General features: G+C 40.2%; 1 protein-coding gene across 1 annotated transcript in view; it reads right to left on the bottom strand.

Annotated features, from left to right (window-relative positions):
* Window positions 1–6558: 6558 nt before the first annotated feature.
* Window positions 6559–25974, bottom strand: part of LOC120525919 — a 49234-nt gene continuing 29818 nt past the window's right edge. Inside the window, exons 2-4 of the mRNA XM_039748607.1 lie at window positions 20458–21335; window positions 11023–11196; window positions 6559–7472 (exon numbers count right to left, since the gene is read on the bottom strand). Of these exons, the coding sequence (XP_039604541.1) occupies window positions 7092–7472; window positions 11023–11196; window positions 20458–21144 (1242 nt within the window). The 5' untranslated portion in view covers window positions 21145–21335 and the 3' untranslated portion in view covers window positions 6559–7091. The remainder of the gene's footprint in view (window positions 7473–11022; window positions 11197–20457; window positions 21336–25974) is intronic.

Raw genomic sequence — 25974 nt, 5'->3', positions numbered from 1 at the left:
GGCTAAAACAGTGTGATCATTGAACATTTTGTAATTAGATGTATTTAGAATTACTAACGGTCACGGAAGTCCAATGATCCCCAGTAAGAGCCACAAAGTCCGCTTTCTGTAATGCATCTAATTTTGCTTGCTTTTCAGTGTGCACAAAACCATGCTTTTATCAAGGCTTACTCGGGTAGTCGAAATGATCAGTCGTAGGAGCGCGCTTTATTCCGACTCTAACATTTTTGTAGCTGTGATGTGTGCATCAGTGTAATGGATGTACCAGGAAATCATGCATTGACAAAAGTTCCGTTTGCTTGGAATTGAAAGTGTGATTAAATGCGTTATTTTTAACGCGTTATGGAGTACATGCATGAAGCTTCTCAGCTGTGCTTGTGCTAAGAAAGGGAAACATTTTAAAAATAACGTAACATGATTCTCGTTAACCTAATATTTTTCATACGTCCCAAACCAAGGAGATGCAAGGTAAAATGAATCGGTAGCGCGTACATACTCAGTGCATCCCTCTCGAATCGAACCTCGAATGTCGGCGTTAGAGGCTTAAGACTCTACAATTGCGCCACAGCATGTGGCTTGTCTATGCTAGTATGTATGTAGATCGGGTATATATATACATTTATATATATATACCCGTGTATCGCAGTGGAGAAGTAGAAGTTATGAAAAAGAAAAGGGAACATTTTAAAAATAACGTAACATGATTGTCAATATACAGTAATTGTTTTGTGAGTGTTATTGAATGTTGCTGTCATCAAGGATTTGATTATCATTATTTCTTTCAATCAGGCTCGTATTTGTAGATGTGTTGTGTTCAAGTTACATTCCGTGTTTGTCAATCGTTGTAAAGATAAGAGGTTTCATTCATCGATTAGTTTCTTACTGCATCAATAAACAGCTCGTCTTCCTCTTTATCTGAGATGTGACAAACTGCATGCACGGTTTTTTTACACTGTCTTCCTTTAGCAGGACATTCACTTTTTCCACCGTGTGCTTTGTTTCCGCAGTAGCTGCACTTATGAATATGATTGTATGTATCAGACGCTTCATATTTTTTTGCTGCCTTCTCAATTGTGTAATTCGGTTTTTGTTCAGCACTCTTTGGAACTGTTGCTTTTGTCTGTGCACTGCGTCAGTTCACGTGAGCCGCTTGGTGTTCTTGCATCGAAGGTTCCCAGCTGTGCTGGTGCCATCTCGTGTAATGTCAGCTAAGACCCGGCACTTAAAAGTTTCTCTCGCAGTTTCAATGAGTTTGTGCCAAACACCACCCTGACCATCTCATCTTCCTCTGCATAAGCACAGTCCTTCACCCGTGAATATTTACCGGCAGTGTTTGTATTGGATTGCCGCTGATGGGCGGCCTTATATGGGCAGGCACTAAATTACAAACGCTAGTGGCAGCCTGTCTATGAACTTAATTTAATATAAACTTACGGTTCACGCCGTGCTTTGTTTCCGCAGTAGCTGTACTTATGAATATGCTTGTATGCATCATTTGCTTCATAATGTTTTTCTGCCTTGTGCAATTGTGAAATGGCGTTTTGTGCTCATCGCTGTTTGGAGTTCTTCCTTGTTCTCTACGTACTTACGTAGGAGGCGTGATGATGTCACACAAAACTCCGCCCCCCACGGCCATCTCCAACTCAACTCCATTACATTATATGGAGAAAAATAGCTTCCAGTTATGACCCTTACGCGTAGAATTTCGAAATGAAACCTGCCCAACTTTCGTAAGTAAGCTGTAAGGAATAAGCCTGCCAAATTTCAGCCTTTTACCTACACGGGAAGGTGGAGAATTAGTGATGAGTCAGTGAGTGAGTATGTGAGTGAGTGAGGGCTTTGCCTTTTATTAGTATAGATTCATTCTGGGTGTAGTAATGCCTTTTATAACTTTAAAGATAACTTTTTGGCGATGGAAATCAATCAGTGTTTTATGTAGGAGCTTCATCCCCTTATGTTAGGGATCTTGAAATAAAAGTACTTACTCTGCATTTCCATTGGCAGAGCCCAACAAATTCTTCCCAAAGACTAATTCTTTACTAGGCAATCAATTTTTTTTTTTAAACAAAAAGCAAGAAAGATAAAACAAAAGTTTCAACATAATAAGAAGTACAAAGGAATTAAATATATTTTGTACTATAATTATTTCATAAGATTGTGTAGAAGTGCAAAGATTACTGAACACACAGACTACAGTGATGTCTGAAATACTGTCTGAACTTCATTGCTACCAATAATCATGAAAAGATGTAAGATAATGTAAACTACATTAAAAAACAAAAAACATTCTTTATTCAACTAATTTCCCATCAATGGCAGTTTGGTGTAAGAAATTTGTACACTTCTAATTGGGTGTTCTGAACACATAAAATAACCACCATACCTTGTTCAGTTTTATTTGATCAGTCTGAACTTCATCACTTCAGTTTTGTTCTGCTTCTTTGCTTCACATGACTAGTAGGTCAAAATGTTTGCAAATGATATCTTAGTCATTTAGGTCTTCTCTCAACTGAAAACATTTAAAAATTCTGCTACTCCTCACAGTACATAAAACAGATATGCATAAACACACGTCACTCTTAAATCTGCCTAACTCAGCTTGGATTTCCAGGGGGAGCAAAGCCTATCAGATGCATGGCAGAAATCAGCCCTGGAGCGGACAACTGTCCACAAAACACACACCCACACTAGACTGATGTAGAATTATGTGTTGTATGTATGTGTTGGTAAAAACAAATCTAGGGACATGAAATATGAAAATGCCATGGACAAATAAGTACAGGATTCAAATCTAGAATTGTATCATTAAGGCAGCAATATTAACTGCTGTGCCTTGGAACTGACATTCATTCATTTTCTAAATCCCAGTATCACTTCACATAAGCAAGAACAAACCTTGGACCAGATGCTAGTGCAGTGATGTGCCCTGCCTAATTCAAGCATTCTTCTCTTCAATCTCCTAATGCTTAGTTAATTTAGAGTTGCCAGCCAGCTTAACCAAAACACCTGTAAATGCATTATTAAACTGAGTAGTAACATAAACGAGGTGTGTTCTCCACACAGACTGTGCCTGTAAAACAACTTGACACCAGACACTTCCAGTTACAATCTAACACCATGATACAACACAATAATCAATACAGAAACAAATCTGTCAGATGTTTAAAATCTATTTAAAAAAAATCCAAGGTACCTGTATTTATCAAGCAACACTATTTTCATCAGTAGCCAATAAAACAAGTAATAACATTTTTAAAAGGCTTCACAGTGTTTGATCAGTCATTTAAATTTTCTGTAATTTTTGGGGAGACGTAATATATGTAGAGTGAAAAACCAGCCAAACATGGTTTTGAACATAAAAATATCACAAGTCATCCTGAAGCAAGGCACTACTAAAAATGTTTTGTTAAAAATATGCAAACCCATTTTAAAGTGTACATCTTATGGACATATTTCTCTTACCAACACCATTCCCAATTTCCTTGAAAAGTGATTCATTTGAAAAGTACAGTACTGCCTTCTATTATTTCAATGGAACAGACAATATTTATTCAAGGCAAAACTCAATCTTTGCCATCTATTTACTGCTATATAAAGTATATCTTATCAATCTCTGAACACATATAGGACCGTGAAAGCTTTTGACTGCATAGGTTTAATCATTTGCTGTACTCCATAGGCATTTTGTTGGCTGAAAAAGGAAAAATCAGTCATCCATCATGAAATGCACATAATGCAACTCGGCCAAAAAAAAAAAAAACACTGCATGAGTAAAACTACATTTTCACGTCACAAAATCTCAACTCATTAAAACTTTAAACTTTGGTATTATAGCCCTATGTTGTAGTAAAACACAAGAATGTTCCCTTTCATATCTACTTTCTACTATTGCTCTTCTACCACAAGTTCAAAAAGGTACAGTAGAAAAATGAGAACAAAGAGATTCCCCTTAAATTATATATTTTTCTGTACCTCTGTTCAAAATATATTAAATGATGGATGAATACTGAAGGATTTCTGAGCTTTTCATTTTTAAATTTAAAAATGTTTTAATGCACATTTAAAACATTACCAAACTTATCTATACCATTCAAATAAAACAGCTGTAGCTGACTTGATGTATTTTATCTTTGGAATAATAGGTTATATTGAGGTAGCCATTTAGATTGGGAAGCAAGTGTTAGTCATACAGAACCACGAGTGGAGAAGTGAAATCTTTTCAAGTGTTACAAGCCTTTGGAACCCATGCAGTGCAACAGGAGGTTTTGTTGTGTATAAAAAGGTGTGACTAATAGTGTTTCTCAATGTCTCCCCCAAGTAGCCAAAAAGCCCAAATAAATCACTGTTCATTACCAGTTATATGGGCCTTGTGAAGCATGTAATCAATATGGATGGCACCATCATAAATTGTGTACATGATCTTACTGGCACCAAGTTGGAAGTTGAATTTGTTAGATGTTGAATAATCACCATACTTCCATTGTTTATGACCTAGCTTTCAAAAAAAAAAAATCTAATAATGTACCCAAGTTTGCCTGCCAGTTATGAAAGGGTTCAACATTTCTACCAGATCAAATTCATTAGCTTGAGATTTTCTTTTGAATATTGCATACAGTGATGCAACATTTCAGGAGTCAACATTCTAAACACAGAAAGTACACACATTGATTTTTATGAACAAAGGGGTCAACTGACCTACAACTAATTTCTCCAGTGTCTGCCGTTTCACCCACTGTTAATACTCACTTCTTCATTATGATTTGATCTACTATGGAAACATTTTCTTTCATTGCCGATGGGGAACATAGACAAGACCTTGGGGAAGCTTCAAGTGATACTTTGCAAATAAGGAATTTGGCAGCCAATATCTTGGCATATACTGAACAGGTGAAATTTAATCCTTACAGGCATATAATCCCATAATGTTACAGTAAAAACCCCAAGTTTGCATTCCTCCCCCCAATTTCCATGCGGACTCAATTCTGAAACATGAATTACACCTTCTTAATCACAAATGCTAAAAACTTGTAATTAACATTTAATACCAAGGATGTAATGTGAGGCCACATACCAAATATAGTAATATAGAATTACCTCTTGAAGTTCAGGCTCAAAACATTTTGATCACCTTTCATATTTCAACTGCACCATTAACTACAAGCAGCATTTACTTATAACACAAATGCAGGAATTGTAAAGATCAAACAGAAACTATTAAAGCAACCACACATTTCCAGTCAACCCAATAGAAACAAAAAAAATGTCATTATGCAAAATTAGAAATTGTTCACTATAATATATCTCATTACATCTAGTGGGCTGTTCTGGACACTAGACATAACATGGCAGTTTAAAGAAAAAACCTAAAAGCTTAACAAAGATAGTGGCACCACAAGACTGGTACAGGGAATGAAGTTCCAAACAAAACAAAAAAGCTGCTGCCCTTTTGTGTGGGCTGAAATAACTTTAGCATCTTGGGAAAGGGCAGGCAACCCAGGAGTGGACAGTTACATAGCCCACTGGCAAGAGAAAGCACAAGGTCAAATTGGTAACACCAGATGTGACAGACTCTCAAAGCTGGCAGAGGTCCTACTACTACCCCAGAAGAGTAAATACCACAGTGTATGTACTCCTTCTAATAAAGCAAATTACAAATTTAGGGCCTGGGGTGAACATACACAAGGAACTGCTACAGACGGTTCTTATTAGAAGATCCTGGAGAACAGAATTTAAAGCCAACTTGCTGCTATAGCACAGCAGCCATGGAGTCAGGGAAAAAGACTTAACACAGTGGGGCTTGGGATTTGCCGAGTGGTAAGGGAGCAAGACGGATGTTTTCTGTGGCACAATAGCGAGAAAGTCACCTCAATGTATAAACAGGAGGTTAAACTCTGTAAAAAAGTGAGGTCCACAAAAGTATCAGATGGTTGTTTAACCTTTTTTGTAACCTTGCATTCTACGGTTGCTCATTCTCCTATTAGTTTTTATTTTCTGTCATGCTCCTCTTTCTTTTCAAACTTCACACTGATTTTAAGACCTCTTTTCTTCTGTATTTAGCTTTTTACCTTTGACATTATGAGAAAAATGGATGCAGCAGGGATTAACAGACATTATACAATAATTTATTTTTCTAATTTTTTAATGTGAAACTCGATATCATATGGCTTTTCAAGGCCATATTATAAATGAACCACCATCCATCTGTCTTCCTGACCTACTTATCCAAAGCAGGGCAGCAACATGGCTGAAGCCAAACATGCTTTACAAAAACCTATTGCCTTAACCAGTAAAGCTGAAATTAATGCCTTTAAACATTTTGACAGGGTTAAGCAAATTAGGAACCAGTGGAAAGCTGCAAAGGCAAACAAGGGTACAGGCAAAAAAACACCATGTTAAATCAAAGTTAATATATATATATATATGTGTTACTATGTAATATGGCCTGCTAAAAAAACCTTCTTGTGTTCCATTCAATTTCCACAAAACTAATATTTTAACATTAAGTAATACACTTATTTACATTTTGAGTACAATATTAGGAATTTGCTTTTGTCTAAGTAAAATAAACACTGCTTTCTTTATTCTGCATCAGAGAAACCAAAATAGTTACTTGTGGTACAGACAAAAAATGATCATATAAAGTTTAGATAAAAGAATATTTTACTTCAGAAAGGCTTTGAACTTTAAAAAAAAAAACAGTGTTTGTGAGACAAAAATGCCAAAAGAATACAATGTTAAAAGATACTTGATAATTCATATTTACCAGAGAACCCTTTTTACTTAAATCACGCTTAAAAAAATCTTATCAGTCTGCAACATTCACTTTTCATTTGGAGGTGTATATACAAATGTATTTTAAAAAATTAGACTCCACATTCCACAAAATAATCTTTTCTACAACTATAAATTTGCCAAAAATTCCAGAAAATATTTAAATTATCTTTCAATAGCTGTAGTATAAGAAAAAAAAAACATTTACAATTCAGACACTTTAGTGTTCATGCTAATTATAAAAAATAAAGGAGAAACCACCACAAGACACTGCTTTTCAAACAGAAAATTGCCTTTTCTTCTTAAACTATATCAGCGTTTCATGGCAAGAGAGCAGTACTCTCACTTTCCAAATGCACATTTTGGTTACGTAAGCATTCCACTTCAGCCTCTTTTTCTTTTAAAATTGCTTTAATCCGATTGATTTTCTCATGTCTCAGGGAATCATCAAAATCAAAATGTTTAGGGTGTGTCTGATTTAAAGACAAGGGGTCCAAAAGAGAAAGCCTTTCATCCAAACTGAAGGCAAAGGTACAATCTTTCACAGGAACGTTCACCTCTGCATCTTTTCTTTCACTACTTTCCAAGTTCAGGCATATTTTTGATTTCTTGGGGCTTGGTTCATATTCATTTTCTTCTTGGTTATCCAACTCCAGTTCTGGAAGATCATTTATGGAGGAGCCTGGTGACACATTACCAATCTGAATCAAAGAAAAAGGCATTACAATAAACACATGGCAGATGACAATTAATTAATTATATATATATATATATATATATATATATATATATATATATTCCTGTTTACAATACAATACACTCTTATGTTTACAATACAGCTCTAAGTTAACATTGGATAAAGGACATGTGTAATATGACATATGTATGAGTAGAAAACATTTTTATGCTGTTATGGACTAATTTTGGTACTTATTTTACTCCCTTTTTATTTTAGTTTTAACTTGAGTAATTGCGTTTTGTTTTTATTTTTATATTTTGCACTGGAAAATTGCACCTAAAATTTTGTTGTACAATGTCTCATTGCTATAATGACAATAAAGACTGATTGATTGATCTGAATAAGCCTTGAACTTCATAGGCTGGTGTGTCCAATAATGAGAAAAGAAATTTAAGGTGGTCAATTGCAAGTTGTGCTTCCCTTTGACTCTCCTCTGAAGAGTGACAGCATGGGATCCTCAAAGCAACTCTCAAAAGATCTGAAAACAAAGATTGTTCAGTTTCATGATTTAGGGGAAAGGCTACAAAAAAACTCTCTCAGAGGTTTAAACTGACAGTTTCAACTGTAAGGAATGTAATCAGGAAATGGAAGGCCACAGGCACAGTTTCTGTTAAACCCAGGTCTGGCAGGCCAAGAAAAATACAGGAGCAGCATATGTGCAGGATTGTGAGAATGGCTACAGACAACCCACAGATCACCTCCAAAGACCTGCAAGAACATCTTGCTGCAGATGGTGTATCTGTACATCGTTCTACAATTCAGCGCAATTTGCACAAAAAACATCTGTATGGCAGGGTGGTGAGGAAGAAGCCCTTTCTGCACTCACACCACAAACAGAGTCGCTTGTTGTATGCAAATGCTCATTTAGACAAGCCAGATTCATTTTGGAACAAAGTGCTTTGGACTGATGAGACAAAAATTGAATTATTTGGTCATAGCAAAAAACGCTTTGCATGGAGGAAGAACACCACCGCATTCCAAGAAAAACACCTGTTACCTACTGTCAAATTTGGTGGTGGTTCCATCATGCTGTGGGGCTGTATGGCTAGTTCAGGGACTGGGGCCCTTGTTAATGTCGAGGGTCAGATGAATTCAACCCAATATCAACAAATTCTTCAGGATAATGTTCAAGCATCAGTCACAAAGTTGAAGTTACACAGGGGTTGAACATTTCAACAAGACAATCACCCAAAACACAGTTCGAAATCTATAAAGGCGTTTGTGTAGAGGGAGAAGTACAATGTTCTGGAATGGCTGTCACAGTCCCCTGACTTGAATATCATCGAAAAATCTATGGGATGATTTGAAGCAGGCTGTCCATGCTCGGCTGGACTGAACTGGACTGGAGAGATTTTGTATGGAAAAATAGTCAAAAATATCTCCATCCAGAATCCAGACACTTAAAGGCTATAGGAGGCGTCTAGAGGTTGTTATATTTGCAAAAGGAGGCTCAACTAAGTATTGATGGAATATCTCTGTTGGGGTGCCCAAATTTATGCACCTGTCTAATTTTGTTATGATGTATATTGCATATTTTCTGTTAATCCAATAAACTTAACGTCACTGCTGAAATACTACTGTTTCCATAAGCCATGTTATATATTAAAAGGAAGTTGCTACTTTGAAAGCTCAGCCAATGATAAACAAAAATCCAAAGAATTAAGAGGGGTTCCCAAACATTTTTATATGACTGTACATACACATACATATACAGATATATACACACATATACATAGAAGTATATATACACACATATACATACACATATATATATATATATTGTGGAGGACTGCCGGCTTCGGCTCCGGCCCTCACCCCCAGGAGGAGCTCTCCCGAGAGCAGGATTATGCCCCAAGTTCCAGTAGGGCCTCATGGACTATGTAGTGTTTATACACAGCCCTGCTGGATACCTTGGGGGCCACCGGGAGTCGCTGTAGCGGGGCTCGTGGGCTCTTGTGTGCCCTATAACCCGGGAGTATGTCATGGTCACGTGACAGGAAGGAACGACGTGCTCCCGGGTTGAAGAAAAGGACTGTTTACCCTGACACGGAAGGAATAAGGGACTGTGGTCTGATTGGACAGGAACACCTCCGGGTCAGGGGCTATAAAAGGACGATGGGCCAGTCCAGACACTGAGCTGAGCTGGGAGGTAGAGGGGCGAAGTGTCTGGGCGAGGATGAGAGAGAATATTATTGTATTGTTGTGTAATCTATGAGTAGTGTGGAGGGTGCTTTGTGCACAGTGTTATTAATTAATAAAAAAGTCTGGGACTTTTATCCAGTGTCTAGCGTGGTACCTGAGGGTTCAAGGGCGCACTAGCGCCGCCTACTGCCACTATATATATATATATATATATATATATATATATATATATATACATACATACACACACACATACATATATACACACACACACATACACAGATACAGTAATCCCTCGCTATATCACGCTTCGACTTTCGCGGCTTCACTCTATCGCAGATTTTAAATGTAAGCATATCTAAATATATATCACGGATGTTTCGCTGGTTCATGGATTTCTGGACAATGGGTCTTTAATTTATGGTACACGCTTCCTCAGTTTGTTTGCCCAGTTGATTTCATACAAGGGACGCTATTGGCGGATGGCTTAGAAGCTACCCAATCAGAGCATGTACTACATATTAACTAAAACTCCTCAATGAAATAAGATATTCTTCCCACGCTGTGCTTGATTGTTTGCTTGTCTCTGCCTCTATCTCACCCTCTCTGACATTCTCTGCGCCTGACGGAGGGGGTGTGAGCAGAGGTGCTGTTTGCCTAGTGGATACGGACGCACCTCTAAGAAATGCCGCTTTATCACGGGGCTTCCAAAAGCACACTTATTGATTTTTTGATTGTTTGCTTTAATCTCGCTCTCTCTCTGACGTTCTCTGCGCCTGACGGAGGAGATGTGAGCAGAGGGGCTGTTTGCACAGAGGCTGTTTGTTTAGAAGATACTGACACTCCTCTAAAAAATGCCGCTTTATTGCGGTGTTTTGGAATACTTAAAAGCACATGTACTGATTTGATTGAGCGCTCTCTCTCTCTCTCTCTCTCTGAAATTCTCTGCTCCTGAAGAGAAGATATATTTGCATTCTTTTAATTGTGAGAAAGAACTGTCATCTCTGTCTTGTCATGGAGCACAGTTTAAACTTTTGACTAAAGGGTGTTATTTCATGTCTAGAGGGCTCTAATAATGTTAACAGTGTGACAGAGTTTATAAGGGCTTAAAATATATAAAAATAACTATACAAACATATGGTTTCTACTTCATGGATTTTCATCTATCGTGGGGGGTTCTGGAACGCAACCACCGCGATCGAGGAGGGATTACTGTATACACAAAGTATCTTGTTCTCTTTTTAATGCAACTACTAGATGGATTTGCTGGAAAGGGAAAACTATGATGTTAGTACTCCACATACTCCATAGTCTTAACAAGTAGCTGTAAAGAGACAAATGTAAAAGCAATTCAACAAAGATGGTCTCACCTCTTGTCTTGGTAAATTAATTGGAAAAGAATTACTAGCTTTGTGCTTTACACCTTCTGGGATTCGAGCCAGACAAACTTGCACATCTTTTGTAATCCCAACTTGTTCCCTCAGCTTTTTAATACACACAGAGTCCAATTTATTCTTTGAGTTTGAAGGTAAACTGCTCTCTTCCTAAAATTACAAAACACAGGCAAAAATGACATTTTGTACAACTTGAAAATGTCTTATTTATTAATTTTAGTAAAGACTGGTTATTAGTTATTTTATATTTTTAATAAAACAATAAAAGAAAAGCTAATAAATGTACACTTTTACAGTAAATCTTGTTGGTGATATCCACAAAGCAATTTCCTATCATACAGCCAACAAATCAAGTGTGAAACTCCTTGCATCCCCTGCACGTACGTAAAAGGTATAATCTACGAATATACATGGGACCCCCTCCTTGAACCGTCACCTTATCGTGGTGGAGGGGTTTGCTTGTCCCAATGATCCTAGGAGCTATGTTGTCCGGGGCTTTATGCCCCTGGTAGGGCCACCCAAGGCAAACTGGTCCTAGGTGAGGGATGAGACAAAGAGCGGTTTAACAAACCTTGGACGACGTTTTCCCTTGCCCGGACGCGGGTCACCCCTCTGGAGCCAGGCCTGGAGGTGGGGCTCGATGGCGAGCGCCTGGTGGCCGGGCCTGCACCCATGGGGCTCGGCTGGGCACAGCCTGAAGAGGTAACGTGGGTCCTCCTCCCCATGGGCTCACCACCTATGGGAGGGGCCAAGGAGGTTGGGTGCAGTGCGAGTTGGGTGGTGGCCGAAGGCGGAGACCTTGGCGGTCTGATCCTTGGCTACAGAAACTGGCTCTTGGGACGTGGAATGTCACCTCTCTGAAAGGGAAGGAGCCTGAGCTAGTGCGCGATGTCGAGAGGTTCCGGGCTAGATATAGTCGGACTCACCTCGACGCACAGCTTGGACTCTGGAACCAATCTCCTTGAGAGGGGCTGGACTCTCTACCACTCTGGAGTTGCCCCCGGTGAGAGGCGCCGAGCAGATGTGGGCATACTTATTGCCCCCACTGAGCCTGTGCATTGGGGTTTACCCCGGTGGACGAGAGGGTGGCTTCCCTCCGCCTTCGGGTGGGGGAAGGGTCCTGACTGTTTGTGCGTATGCACCGAACAGCAGTTTGGAGTATCCACCCTTTTTGGAGTCTCTGGAGGGGGTGCTAGAGGGCATACCTTCTGGGGATTCCCTCGCTTTGCTGGGAGACTTCAATGCTCATGTGGGCAATGACAGTGAGACCTGGAAGGGCGTGATTGGGAGGAATGGCCCCCCCGATCTGAACCCGAGCGGTGTTTTGTTATTGGACTTCTGTGCTCGCCACGGATTGTCCATAACGAACACCATGTTCAAGCATAAGGGTGTTCATATGTGCACTTGGCACCAGGACACCCTAGGCCTCAGGTCGATGATCGACTTTGTGGTCGTGTCGCCGGACTTGCGCCATATGTCTTGGACACTTCGGGTGAAGAGAGGCGGAGCTGTCAACTGATCACCACCTGGTGGTGAGTTGGCTTCGATGGTGGGGAAGATGCCGGTCAGACCTGGTAGGCCCAAACGTGTTGTGAGGGTCTGCTGTGTCTGGCAGAGTCCCCTGTCAGAAGTAGCTTCAACTCCCACCTCCGGCAGAACTTCAACCACATCCCGAGGGAGTCCAAATGGGCCATGTTCCGTGCCTCTATTGTTGAGACGGCTGACCGGAGCTGTGGCCGCAAGGTGGTCGGTGCCTGTCGTGGCGGCAATCCCCGAACCCGTTGGTGGACACCGGTGGTGAGGGATGCCGTCAAGCTGAAGAAGAGTCCTATAGGACTTTTTGTCCTGTGGGTGTCTGGAGGCAGCTGATAGGTACCGCAGGCCAAGCTGAACGCTGCTTCGGTTGTTGCCAAGGCAAAAACTCGGGCGTGGGAGGAGTTTGGAGAGGCCATGGAGAACAACTTTGGGACGGCTTCGAGGAGATTCTGGTCCACCGTCCGGCGTCTCAGGAGGGGAAGCAGTGCAGTGTCAACACCGTATATGGTGGGGATGGTGCGCTGCTGACCTCACTTCGGGCGTTAGGGTCGGTGGGAGGAGTACTTCGAAGACCTCCTCAATCCCACTAACATGCCTTCCAATGAGGAAGCAGAGCCTGGGGACTCTGAGGTGGGCTCTCCCATCTCTGGGACTGAAGTCACCGAGGTGGTCAAAAAACTCCTTGGTGGCAGGGCCCCGGGGGTGGATGAGATACGCCCGGAGTTCCTTAAGGCTCTGGATGTTGTAGGACTGTCTTGGTTGACACGTCTCTGCAACATCGCATGGACATCGGCCTCTGGATTGGCAGACCGGAGGGTGTGTTCCAACTATAGAGGGATCACACTCCTCAGCCTCCCAGGAAAAGTCTATTCGGGGGTTCTGGAGAGGAGGGTCCGTCGGATAGTCAACCTCGGATTCAGGAGGAACAGTGTGGTTTTCGGTCCTGGTCGCGAACAGTGGACCAGCTCTTCACCCTTAGCAGAGTCCTGGAGGGTGCATGGGAGTTTGCCCAACCAGTCTACATGTGTTTTGTGGACTTGGAAAAGGCGTTCGACCGTGTCCCTCGGGAATCCTGTGGGGTGCTCGGGAGTATGGGGTACGGACCCCTGATAAGAGCTGTTCGGTCTCTGTACAACCGGTTTCAGAGCTTGGTCCGCATTGCCGGCAGTAAGTCGAGCCCGTTTCCAGTGAGAGTTGGACTCGCCAGGGCTGCCCTTTGTCACCGATTCTGTTCATAACTTTTATGGACAGAATTTCTAGGCGCAGCCAGGGTGTTGAAGGGGTCGGTTTGGTGGACTCAGGATTGGGTCACTGCTTTTTGCAGATGATGTTGTCCTGTTTGCTTCATCAGGCCGTGATCTTCAGCTCTCTCTGGATCGGTTCGCAGCTGAAGCGGCTGGGATGAGAATCAGCACCTCCAAATCCAAGAGCATGGTCCTCAGCCGGAAAAGGGTGGAGTGCCCTCTCAGGGTTGGGGGAGAGATCCTGCCCCAAGTGGAGGAGTTCAAGTATCTCAGGGTCTTTTTCACGAGTGAGGGAAGAATGGAGCGTGAGATCGACAGGCGGATCGGTGCGGCATCCGCAGTGATGCGGGCTCTGCATCGGTCTGTCGTGGTGAAAAGGAGCTGAGCCGTAAGGCAAAGCTCTCAATTTACCAGTCGATCTATGCTCCTACCCTCACCTATGGTCATGAGCTATGGGTAGTGACCAAAGAACGAGATCGAATACAAGCGGCTGAAATGAGTTTCCTCCGCAGGGTGTCTGGGCTTTCCCTTAAAGATAGGGTGAGAAGCTCAGTCATCTGGGAGGGGCTCAGAGTAGAGCCGCTGCTCCTTCACATCGAGAGGAGTCAGATGAGGTGGCTCGGGCATCTGATCAGGATGCCTCCGGGACGCCTCCCTGGTGAGGTGTTCGGCACGCCCAACCGGGAGGAGGCCCGGGAAGACCCAGGACACGCTGGAGGGACTATGTCTCCCGGCTGGCCTGGGAACGCCTTGGGATTCTCCCGGAAGAGCTGGAAGAAGTGGCCGGGGAGAGGGAAGTCTGGGCCTCTCTGCTTAAGCTGCTGCCTCCGCGACCCCACCTCGGATAAGCGGAAGAAGATGGATGGATATACATGGGACTTAAATCAGCTGTAACAAACCAAACTGGACTTTAATATTGTCTTTCAAAAAAGATATGAAAAGCACCCAAAAAAAAAAAAAATCTCAATTAACTGAATATTTCCTCAGCAAATGCTAAAAAACCAAGCCCTACAATGCAGTCTTACCAAAGAAAACATTCACACTTGTCACATGACTTATTTTCAAAATTCTCTTTCAACAGAAATTGATGGGGGTGGACTTTTTAAGAATATTCTAATGAAGAAATTTTTTTATTTCACTCCATTGCTTTTATTTCAACATACTGTACATGGATGAAAACATTTAAAAATAATGCTTATTGCTGTGTACTTAATTTTATTTACACTTAAAAAAGTCTCTGCTGCTCCATTTCCCATACTTTCCTAAGCATAAGCATATTTTGCTTAATGATTAATGCAGGGTCACCTTGGTATCTTCTTCATTATCATCAGTGTGTGATGTACTGTAGAACGAAATAAAATCTAAGGACGAGATCAAATCTAAAATTTTGGAAAGGAAAAGGGAGCAATGGGGTTCTCTTCAATGTCTGAAAATGCAATTAGAAGCAGTTTCAGAGACGGGGTGAGAGTTATGGTTCTGTGAGAATTGCTGGTTGTATCAGAAGGTAGTGCAATGCCAACTTCCCACCACAAGCTGTCTTTTTGACGAAAAGTAACAAAAAAGTGTCAGATGTTCTCAACCATGATATAAATGATAAACGAAAATTTCTACTGGTTAATACATTAACAGTGTCTTGTCATCCCCTATTATCTCATAGTTTTAGTTTTGGCAAGATGATGTAAAAATGCTACTGTGGACAGAGATCATTTTCATTTAAAAAACAGTTTTTATATAACATAATAGTGTGGACACAAAATTAGAAAACTTTTAAATATCCATTTCAAATTATCCTTAAAAGACTCTAGAACATACAATTACAACAATGTAAGTTATTATAAACACACAGCAGTAAAGGAACATTTAAAAAAATGTAATAGTAAACAAGTGCACGGGGTGCAGTCATTCGTCTTCTTCTTTCAGGTGCTCCTGTTAGGGATTGCCACAGCGGACCATCCAAAATTGTTGTCCGCATATTGATTTGGCAAAATTTTACACCAGATGCCCTTTCTGACGTAACCGTCCCCATTGCAGTCATTAACTCATACAATTTCTCCATTGTATATTTGATTTTTTTAACTCAAGTACAAACACTCAAATTCTTTTTCTGCTTCCTCGTAGAATTCCAGCATATTAGTGAAATACTTTCTCATCCAAACCCACACCTGGTATTTGCTAATACACCTGTTATAGACATGTTGCTGGAACTTCCTTAATAGTTGCTTCCAATCATTAATCTCTCTAGCACATTAAGCTGACTGGCCTATAAGTTACTTGGAAGAACCCAATCACCCTATCACCCTTTACATGCAACAGGATGAGAAGTCAAGCAAAACCACACCTTGTATTAGCCAACTAAAAAGTTTACAATATGCAAGCTTTCACGGCAACTCAGGCCCCTTCTTCATGCAAGACGTAATGTAACAGGATAAAATTTGTTAGCGTCTAGTCTTTGGGAATTTTCCCAGTGTACAAAGTTTTTCAAAAAATATCTGGTCCTGGTGATCTATTACATTTCAGCCAATTAAATCTAGGCTGTACTTCACCCTCTACAAAATGGGTGTGAAACTTAATTTTACTGAGTGTCAAAAATAACTTTATATACCGAGTGCGGGCCAGAAAATATCAAACTACCACCACATTATTTTCTTTATAAACAAGACTATCAGGTACATTTCTGCTCATCATAATCATGCATTCTGCCTCACATCTCTCTTGGAACTGTGTTCTATAAGTTTTTCTTGAAAAGCTACCAAATTCAGCACTAAGTGCCCATGACATCAGCACCAGAGATGGCTCTAACATTTTTGCTCCCGTAGATGAAGCTGCCCACAGCCAATCTTATGAAACTATGTAATGGTATGTAGGATTATTGCTATTTTATCCTTTCATATAGTATTATCTAGATACAAAATTTTGCTTGTATTCTGGTATTGTAAAAGGATAATGAACAGATTTATATATTTAAGTACTGAATGCATTTGACATGGTCTTACATGTGTTTCTAATTTATTTCACAATTTTGGTAAATGTCAAAGAAAGCTAGCAGTTTACTACAGATATTAGGCAAATTAATGTAAATTTGACTTAGCACATATTTACATAATGTGTAAACACTAATAACAAATACAACATAAAATATATAGATTAATTGCTTGATGGCAGTTCCATTTTGCAACCTGAATCAGGTCAGGTCTATACAATCAAAATTAAAAGAAATAAATATTTGAAATACATCAGTCTGTGTGTAATGAATGAATCTAATATTCAAGTTTCAGTTTTTGAATGGAAGTACTGAAATAAATCAACTTTGTCATGATATTCTAATTTTATGACCAGCACCTGTACATAATACAAAATATGAACAAAAACAAATCAAGAAATACCAGGGTTTTAAAGTGTGTGCTGACAAGTTCAGTGATTAGGTACAAACCCAGCCTTGGAGTATTTCTGTTCTTTATCAGATGTCTTTAAATATTGTAGTATTCACAACAGACACAAATGATCCTTCTAAGATTCACATTAAGCTTTCTAATCTCCTCAGTCTTACCTGGACTGGTGCATGGCATCCAACTCTAAATTTGGACTGCAGAACTAGCAGTCTGCATTTAAGGAAGTCATTTATTACAACATGGACAATGACAACTGGATCCACACATACTCTAGCCAACAGCCAATCTGCTGTTCTAGGACGGTCTACTACCTGTGCACCCAGAAGGCAACATACCATACGAGACTGTGTCTCTGGAACACACCTAATGATGGAGCCCCCCACTATCATTACTTATGTATTTCTGGTGACTGCTTTTACAGTTCCCCATCCCTACCTACCACCTCCGAGTTATCAGAACCACTGACCTGGTCTGTAAGGTCCTGAAAACTGTTGGAAACCTCAAACTCTCATATTAATGTCACCAGACAGTGAGCACCTCTTGTCTTGTCCTTATGTCCGACCGTGAACCACTTACTTTTACTGTTTTGATCATGTGTATTCTCCTGCACCATTCTGGGGATGCACACCATCTCCCTAAAGGTCATCTGTGCAAAATTCACCAATTCTTTACTAAAAAACAGGCTATCCACACATCCACAACTTCTTCAAGTTCAGCAACCATCAACCAGCATCTCCCATCCTTTGTCAAAGCCGGCTTCCAAAAAATCTGACATCACATAAGATTTGCACTGTACTGGCCTAAGGATTAAAATTCGATCAAGTGATAGTTAAATTATATTCAGTTTTCTAAAGACTCAGTTATGGGTTTAACAAACTACAGTACTCATTTAATACGTAATGGACCTCTCTAAGCCCCTGTTTAAGGTGCTCTCACTGCTAAGTGCTTTCTGATGTAAATGTGTTTTTATTACTTACTAGAATTTCCCTTTAGCCTGTTTGCTTCCCTTTTTGCCACTTTCTCTAACCAATAAATGCTACAAATGTTTAAACATACCCATTTTCCAATCCATTCTCTAATCCTAGTACCCATACTCTCCCACTTGGACTTAATGTATTGGAGTTAACTAGTAACCTATTACTTCCTTCTTTACTGGGAAACCCACTTGCTCATATACTTTTGAAAGAAACAGAGCTAATTATTTACTTACCGCCCTCCTTTGAATTTTATCATGGGCTGCCAAGATGTGAACACCCCAAGCACAATCATACTCATATTAATCTTTGCTCCTGGGGTGTATGGTGAAAGCAAAAATACTTCTAAAAGGAAAAAAGGCAGAAAACTATCTATCGGATCTTCTCGTAAAGCATCTGTCTGGGACATACAACAGAACATACCAGGACTACAAACAAACAAAAAAAACAAATAATGCATAAATAAGAACTATATGTAGAGATTTCCTAAACAAGCTTAATTAAATCCTTAATGATTCCACTCATACTCTGCACTATCAATGCTGTAATAGCATTTGAATCTAAACAAAGTTTAATGCCAAAGTTCAGAAGAAAGGGTGAATGACTAGTTAGTAATCTATATACATAAAAGTCAACGTGTGTAGGTATGTTACAGCATCACGTCCAAACGGCTGGAGCGATTTTAATGAAATTTGGTACACATGTTCCTCATTAGTCGACTCAAAATATTGTAGGGTGAAATCAGCCGTAACCCACCCCCTCCTAGGTAGGGTGGGAGGTAATCTTGCAGTCTTGTATGCATGTTATCATCCAGTTGACACTCGGAACGACCACCAGATGGCGAACTGGATTAGACTGCCCAGCATTCTTTATGTTTGAGCACCACCTCACCCCTGTTGATTTTGAAATTAAATAAGAGTTCTACGTGTGGATGTGTGTGTGTGTGTGTGTGTGTGTGTGTGTGTGTCTGTCCGGCCCAGAAGTGAGACGTAGAGTCGGGGTGAGGACCCAGCTCCGAGGATACGCAAGCGAGGCCAGTACACCGGCAAAAGGAAACCTCCTAAGAAAGACAGTCGCTTAGCTGCTAATGCACAAACGATGCAAGCACTTCAGCAACATGAATCCTTCTACCAGAGAAATGCCCAGAGTAGTTCTGACAATTTAAATACTTTCTAGGATTGGCTTACACAGTTAGTATATACCAGGCGACTGCCAGCATTCTTTATTTTTGAGCAGCACCGCGCCTTTGTTGATTTTAAAAAATAAATAAGAGTTGGCCGGTTACAAGCATCAACTAGATGATAACATACATACAAGACTACAAGACAAGGACATTAGTGAGTCTTTATTTCTTAATTTATTTTTATTTTTTATTATTGTGTTTTTTTAATTATGTTTTTCTCAAACAATTAAAAAAAACACGAGGGCGAACTAGATGTGACTGCCAGCATTCTTTATGTTTGAGCGCCACCGCACCCCTGTTGCTTTTCAAATTAAATACAGTTGGCTGATTCCGAGTGTCAACTGGATGATAACATACATACAACACCGCAAGACAAGCACATTAGTGAGTCTTTATCCATCCATCCATCATCCAACCCGCTATATCCTATCTACTGGGTCACGGGGGTCTTCTGGAGCCAATCCCAGCCAACACAGGGCGCAAGGCAGGAAACAAACCCCAGGCAGGATGCCATCCCACCACACGCAGACATGGGAGGAACATGCACACTCCACGCAGGGCGGACCCGGAAGTGAACCCAGGTTTATTGTTTGTTAATTTTTATAGTTGTGTTTTTTTTTAATTATGTTTTTCTCAAACAATAAAAAACAAAACTTGATTTTCCTCCTGGGCAATGCTGGGTATTTCAGCTAGTGGACAAATGAAATCTGTGTAGACCAGAATCCCGAAACCCTACATGTCTATAAAGTCTCAAAACATTTATAAACCCATCGATAAACCTAAAAAATATGTTCACTTGTCTGTATTGCATTCAGTTTTTTCATTGTTTTAATGTTAACAACACTATATTTCAAAATGTGGTCTAGGCCTAGAAATGGAAGTAAACTATAATACAAAAAAACAAAAAAAAAGGGGGGGTGGAGGAGGCATGATTTTTAAATACTCTTCAACTATGATCATACCTCTTCCCCTTTTAGTCTTACAAACGAAATAATAAATATCACATTTTATATCATCTTAGACATAAATCTAAGGTTTGACCTGTTGTCTCAGGGACAAAGAAATCGGTGATTTAATATGCTTACCTGACCTGTTGTCAGTAAATTCTGCCCTGCATTCTCAGCAGCAGCTCTCAGAGGATCCAGTGGAGAAACCAACAAGGTAGACTTGGCTACTTCTTTTCCAGAATCAGAACGCTTACCCTTTTCACATCTGAAATCCTCCTTGCTTTTCTTTAAAACTGTGTCTTTGTTTACCAACAAATACACTTTATTATGGTAAATTATAAGCAGGTTGCAGCCAGTCTTGAAAAACTGCTCTCTAGCAGAGTCTGAAGTGGCAGCGTAAATCTGCATTATCTCTTGTGACAAAGAGTGATCGCACTTCATGAAACATTTTAGGAGACTAAAAGCTTTTGTGTTTGAGGTAGTTATAGGAAGCAGGCACTTGTTCAATGAAGCATTGTTTTGGTCAACGCTGTTTGCTCTGCCATCACCAGCAGATTTTTCACCCCCTAGCAGATCAGGTTTTGAGGCTTTTGTAGCTTTTACAGGAGTAATGCACAATACCAATGTGAGGTCCGTTGATTCCTTTTGATGACCACTATGTGAAGAACTAGAGGCAGCCTGCAATCTTGTAATTAATGAATGAGGTAACAATGAAAAAGGAACAACAATTACTTCAGCTTCTGCAGGAATGAAAAGTTCAATGTCGGTGATCACATCCATATCTTGTTTTGGCAAGTCTGTATTTTCAAGCATTACCTCTTTCATTGCAGGAAAAAAAGCTGCAAAGTACCAACTTAACAAAACTCAAATTTCCCATAAAGGTTAAAAATGTTGTAAGATGAAATTCCTGGTAAATATCTTTCACTCCTTATATTTTACTTCATTTCAAGGGATCTTGTATAGAATTTAGGTTTTTTGACTTTTCCCAACACAGAAACACAAAAACAGCAATAATCCTGTGAATTATAAAAAAAAAAAGTGTTAGCTCAACATTTTTTAAAACAAACAAAAAAATGATAGCGAAGTAGGCTAAAACATGAAAACTACCCTGCTGCTACAATGAATCAGCAAATAAACCAAGATAAACGAAAAGAAAAATAAATGCATATTTATGGAAAATATGGATGTATGTGATAAAAATATGATCTGCAACTCAAATCATACATTTTTTCTTACTTCTACACCACATTTTCAGGAGTCTGGGCATAAAAAAATGCATTATTCTCTACCAATGCACAACTGCTCTGCTTTCAGTTATTCTCTTTTTAATTATCAACCATTCTTTTTACTGCTACTTCTAAGACTACTACAGTTAAACACAATGGTTTTCCTTTTCAACAGTATTAACGCTCCTTTAGAAAAATTTCTATGGCACAACAGCTCCTTCTCTAGGCAAGGAAAAGTACTGCTTTTAATCAGCGTAATGTAAATGTTTTCACAGGCATGGTATATTTAAGAATCTTTTCACATTATGTTGCCCAAATACAATTTAGACTGCACTAACCTATTTAATTTCCACTGAAAACACATTTTATGCTTTCAGTAAGAAATAAAATTCCTGAAAATATTTTTTTGCCTAAGGTTTTGCAAGCCCTTCGGTAAATGCTTTTGCAATATTAATGTCTCTAAAAATGTTTAGAAATATTTCTAGACATGTGGACAACACAGGAATGGTGAATGACATAATGTTAGGCCTACAGTGGCTTGACTAAGGCAGTGTATTGATGGTGCCATACATTGCTTTATCCAATACAGAAAAAATACTAGTTTCTTTCTAACTATATTTAATTTAGGAGTACTGCACCCAAAAATTGTGTTACTCCATGTAGTTTTTTTTTTCATCTTTTTATGCAAATGTGTAGCATTAATTATTGAGGAAAATTATCTAAAATAGTTCCTTTGTCTAGCTTTAGGACAAGCATAAAGATCTGATTATGTTTTATGTAAAATTACGCAGAGATAGAAAATTTAAAAGGGTTCACAAACTTTCACTAGAAAAACTGCACAAAAGACAAAGATGGAAAGGTTAACATATTGAACCTATGGGAATAAGGGGTTATGTTCCTGCAACAATTTTAGATAATATGCACTTTAACCATTAAATAACCCATAAAATGCAGTACACAAAATAAAATTGGTAACATGCAAAACATTTTTCTCACTAATTATTCCCTATATTTCTGTGGCTTTATGTGCCAACAACAAATAAATAACAAAAAACACTTCAGTCCCTGCTGTTGAAAGACAGAGACTAATGAGGTTTTGATATCACCTTTGACAGTCTGTCCTTCACGGCCGGCAGATGGCACTGAAAATTGTGATGGACAAGGCAGACTGAAATAATCTATCAGCGACATTTTTGTATGCTTGACATCCTTAAGGGTCTCAGATTATGGGAGCATAACAGGTGAGCAGATGTTTAACTTTAAAATCTCGACCAATAAGATCAGCAGCTTTGAGGTCTCTAGTCAGCTGGTCGCAGCTTTCCTGTTAACCGATCTGATGACTGGCAGCACTACTAATGTCACTTCTGGGTCATGAATCCCTGAGCCTGCCTCTTCCACTTCCTTTTAAGTGGTTCCACAGCAATTTAGTGTCAATCTGATTAACCCTCGTCTGAAAAGACGCATTGCGACTTTTTTTTTTTATCATTACATATTCAGGGTTCCCCTTACAGTGCCTCAACTCTTCACAATCTCTTTGTTGTGTTTCTTACCGTGGCATAGTCGGCAGGATTACCATCAATGCATGAACCTGTAGACCTGACTCTATTGGTGGTGTTCCTGTTGGAGGAAGTCAAGTCAATGCAAGTTGAGGTGGGAAACCAACAGACATGGCTCACCAAGTTGGAGACTCATCGAGCGGCCCAGATGGTCCCTTCAAGTATTAATGCCTCTTCATCCTAAAAATGACGTGGAACCATACCTCCTCACCTTTGAACAGACAGCCACTTTGAACACAAGGATTGGGCACAAATACTGGCCCCTTTCCTGACGCAGAGGCTCAGACGGCTTATTACAACCTCAGTGAGCCTGCTGGCAGAGATTATGACATATTAAAAGCTGAGATCCTGGCATGCTCTGGAGTGAATGCGGACACGCAGGTGAAACAGTGTCAAAAGTGCTGCTTCACGGAGCTGCCAGCATGCTCACAGGCATATGAGCTGCGAGGAAAGCCTAAGTGTTGGCTGAAGCCTGGAACACTGCAGAGCAGGTAATTGAGGCTGTCGCTTGTGAATACCCGATTAATTTGCTCCCTAAGTCTTACACCCAACAGATCCACAGTCAAGGGTGGAAGAATATGGACCGGCTGGCCATTCAAGTCAAAGGTGTAGAACAGTCGAACGATCACCATAAACCAGGGCTGTGGAGTCGGAGACAATTTTGGGTACCTGGAGTCAAAGTCGGAGTCGGCAAAAAGTTAACCGACTCCGACTCCTACTAATTTTAAATGGGAATTAAAAAAGTAAGTTGAAATGTCCCAATTCACAAACAGTCATAATGAACTACTTCTCTGCTGTAAGAATAAAGCCCAATGCATGCAGTGCATAATGTAACCACAAAACGAACATAACCATGAAGCATGCTTTTCATTGACTGTATGCGTCACTATATGGGATGTAATGCATAGGTAAGGTGCAGCACCGCTTTCCATTGTGTCGTGTTCCACTGTTACAGGGAACTGTGAACCTAGCCTAAAGCCCCCCATACATTTACAGATGCACTGCCGATTTTTCGGCCGTTCAACGAGTCATCACGCCAAACGCCTGAAAAATCATCTGGTGTATTCTCAGCTCCGCCGGCTCCCCTTCGCTGCGCCAGTGAAGGGGCCAAGGAGCCGAGAACCAGATCTTCTACCTGTCTCCAGCAGAGGCTCGTTCTGCTGATCAGCTGGCCGGTGAGTGACACAATGCACTAAACTTCCGGCTGGCTGACAGAGGAGACAGCCACTGCAGCAGACAGAGGCATCACATTACTTTGGATGGGGGCGTGGTCGATTTTCGCAAAGCTGGATCTGCCCGTCCATGTGGACACCCGCAATCTGCGGCCGCCAATCAATTGTGTTTGTCTTTAATCTGGCATTATAGTAGAGTGTTGGCTTCCTAACCAGTAGTTCTGTGGTGAAATGACATGTATGTTGCCTTCCTTTCCTTCAATGGATGTAGAAAATACATTAGCATAGTATATACTTCCAGAGGAGTCGGAAGATTTAGAAACTGAGGAGTCGGAGCATTTATCTACCGACTCCACAGCCCTGCCATAAACACTGAAGGGATTGTGGCCAAAGAGTCAAGCCCAGCTGGTAAGACATGCAGCCAAATACCTAGCCTAAGGACAAATCTTTACCCCTCCTGTGCGGTTTCAAGTGCAGAGTGGGGGCACATTATTCTGAACTAACCCCGTCTGGATGAATCGATGGACTGCAGTAGGGCCCAGGGTGGAAGGCATTAGCTACACCTCTTTCAGTGTGGTGGTGGTAAATAGTGATAAAGTAACTGCTCACACCGATTCTAGGAGTAACATCTCAATAGTTACTTGAAGATACGTATAGAGCTGAACGATATTGGAAAAATACTGACACTGCAATTTTTTTCTGCAATATATATTAATTTTTTACATTTAAAAATTTCTCATTTTAAGATTTACCAATGTTGTTTCTTGTCCTAGAGTGTATATAAACACAGGGAACTCCAGTTCCTGTATTACATCTTGCCTGAAGAAGGGGCCCAAATTGCCTCGAAAGCTTGCATATTGTAATCCTTTAAGTTAGGTAATTAAAGGTGTCATTTTGCTTGGCTTTTCTTTACAATATTACAAAATCCAGGAATTTAAATATTTCATATTGTGCAATTATGCAAAGGATTTGACAAAAATTGACTAATTTTAAAAGAAAACATGGAGCGTGCACAAGTAGCACAGGCCCGCCCCATGTGAGTTCAATCTCTGTCATCTAGTCATGGTATTTACACACACTTCTTGCTCCGAGTTGCTAGCGCATTGGCAAGGACCCTGTGAGATTAAAGAAAGAATCGGCCTGATGGATTATCTGGTGAAACAACCAAATTGTCAACCGGCTGAACGTGTGTACCATGTTAACCATGTCAAACTGTGGAAGAAAAGGGATGGGGTTCCACCACCATCTAGAGTCAGTCTGACTGTTGACTCTTGCCTGAAGAAAACTTATTGTGAATTTGGTCATCAAATATATGGAGTTTGCCTTATGGTGCCTTCACTCTTTATAATCTCTTTTTTCTTTTTCTTACACAGAATTTAGACAAGCAATCTGGAATTTTATATTAGTGATAAAACACACTATAAACACATAAATACACTTAGCCTCATCAGTGCCATGTCAATGTTTCCCACTATGGCACTCTTTGTGGATTTAGGTATTGTACACCAATGTAATAACGAGACTGTGGAGTTATTTTTTTTTTCATCTTTGTTCCCAGTTCTGCAGCACAGTGGGAATTTTGTTTATAGTGACCAAAGTCTGTTACCAATTCTGTGATTGGATCATGAGTGACTTCATCAAACACTCAATATTTCTAAGTGTGTTGTGGCAAGGACTTTGTGTATTGACTTTGCTTAGAAA

This window comes from Polypterus senegalus, chromosome 3 (assembly GCF_016835505.1).
Source record: "Polypterus senegalus isolate Bchr_013 chromosome 3, ASM1683550v1, whole genome shotgun sequence".
Taxonomy (NCBI): Eukaryota; Metazoa; Chordata; class Cladistia; order Polypteriformes; family Polypteridae; genus Polypterus; species Polypterus senegalus.
The sequence above is the reverse complement of the archived record's forward strand: the minus strand, read 5'-3'. Positions and strand labels throughout refer to the sequence as shown.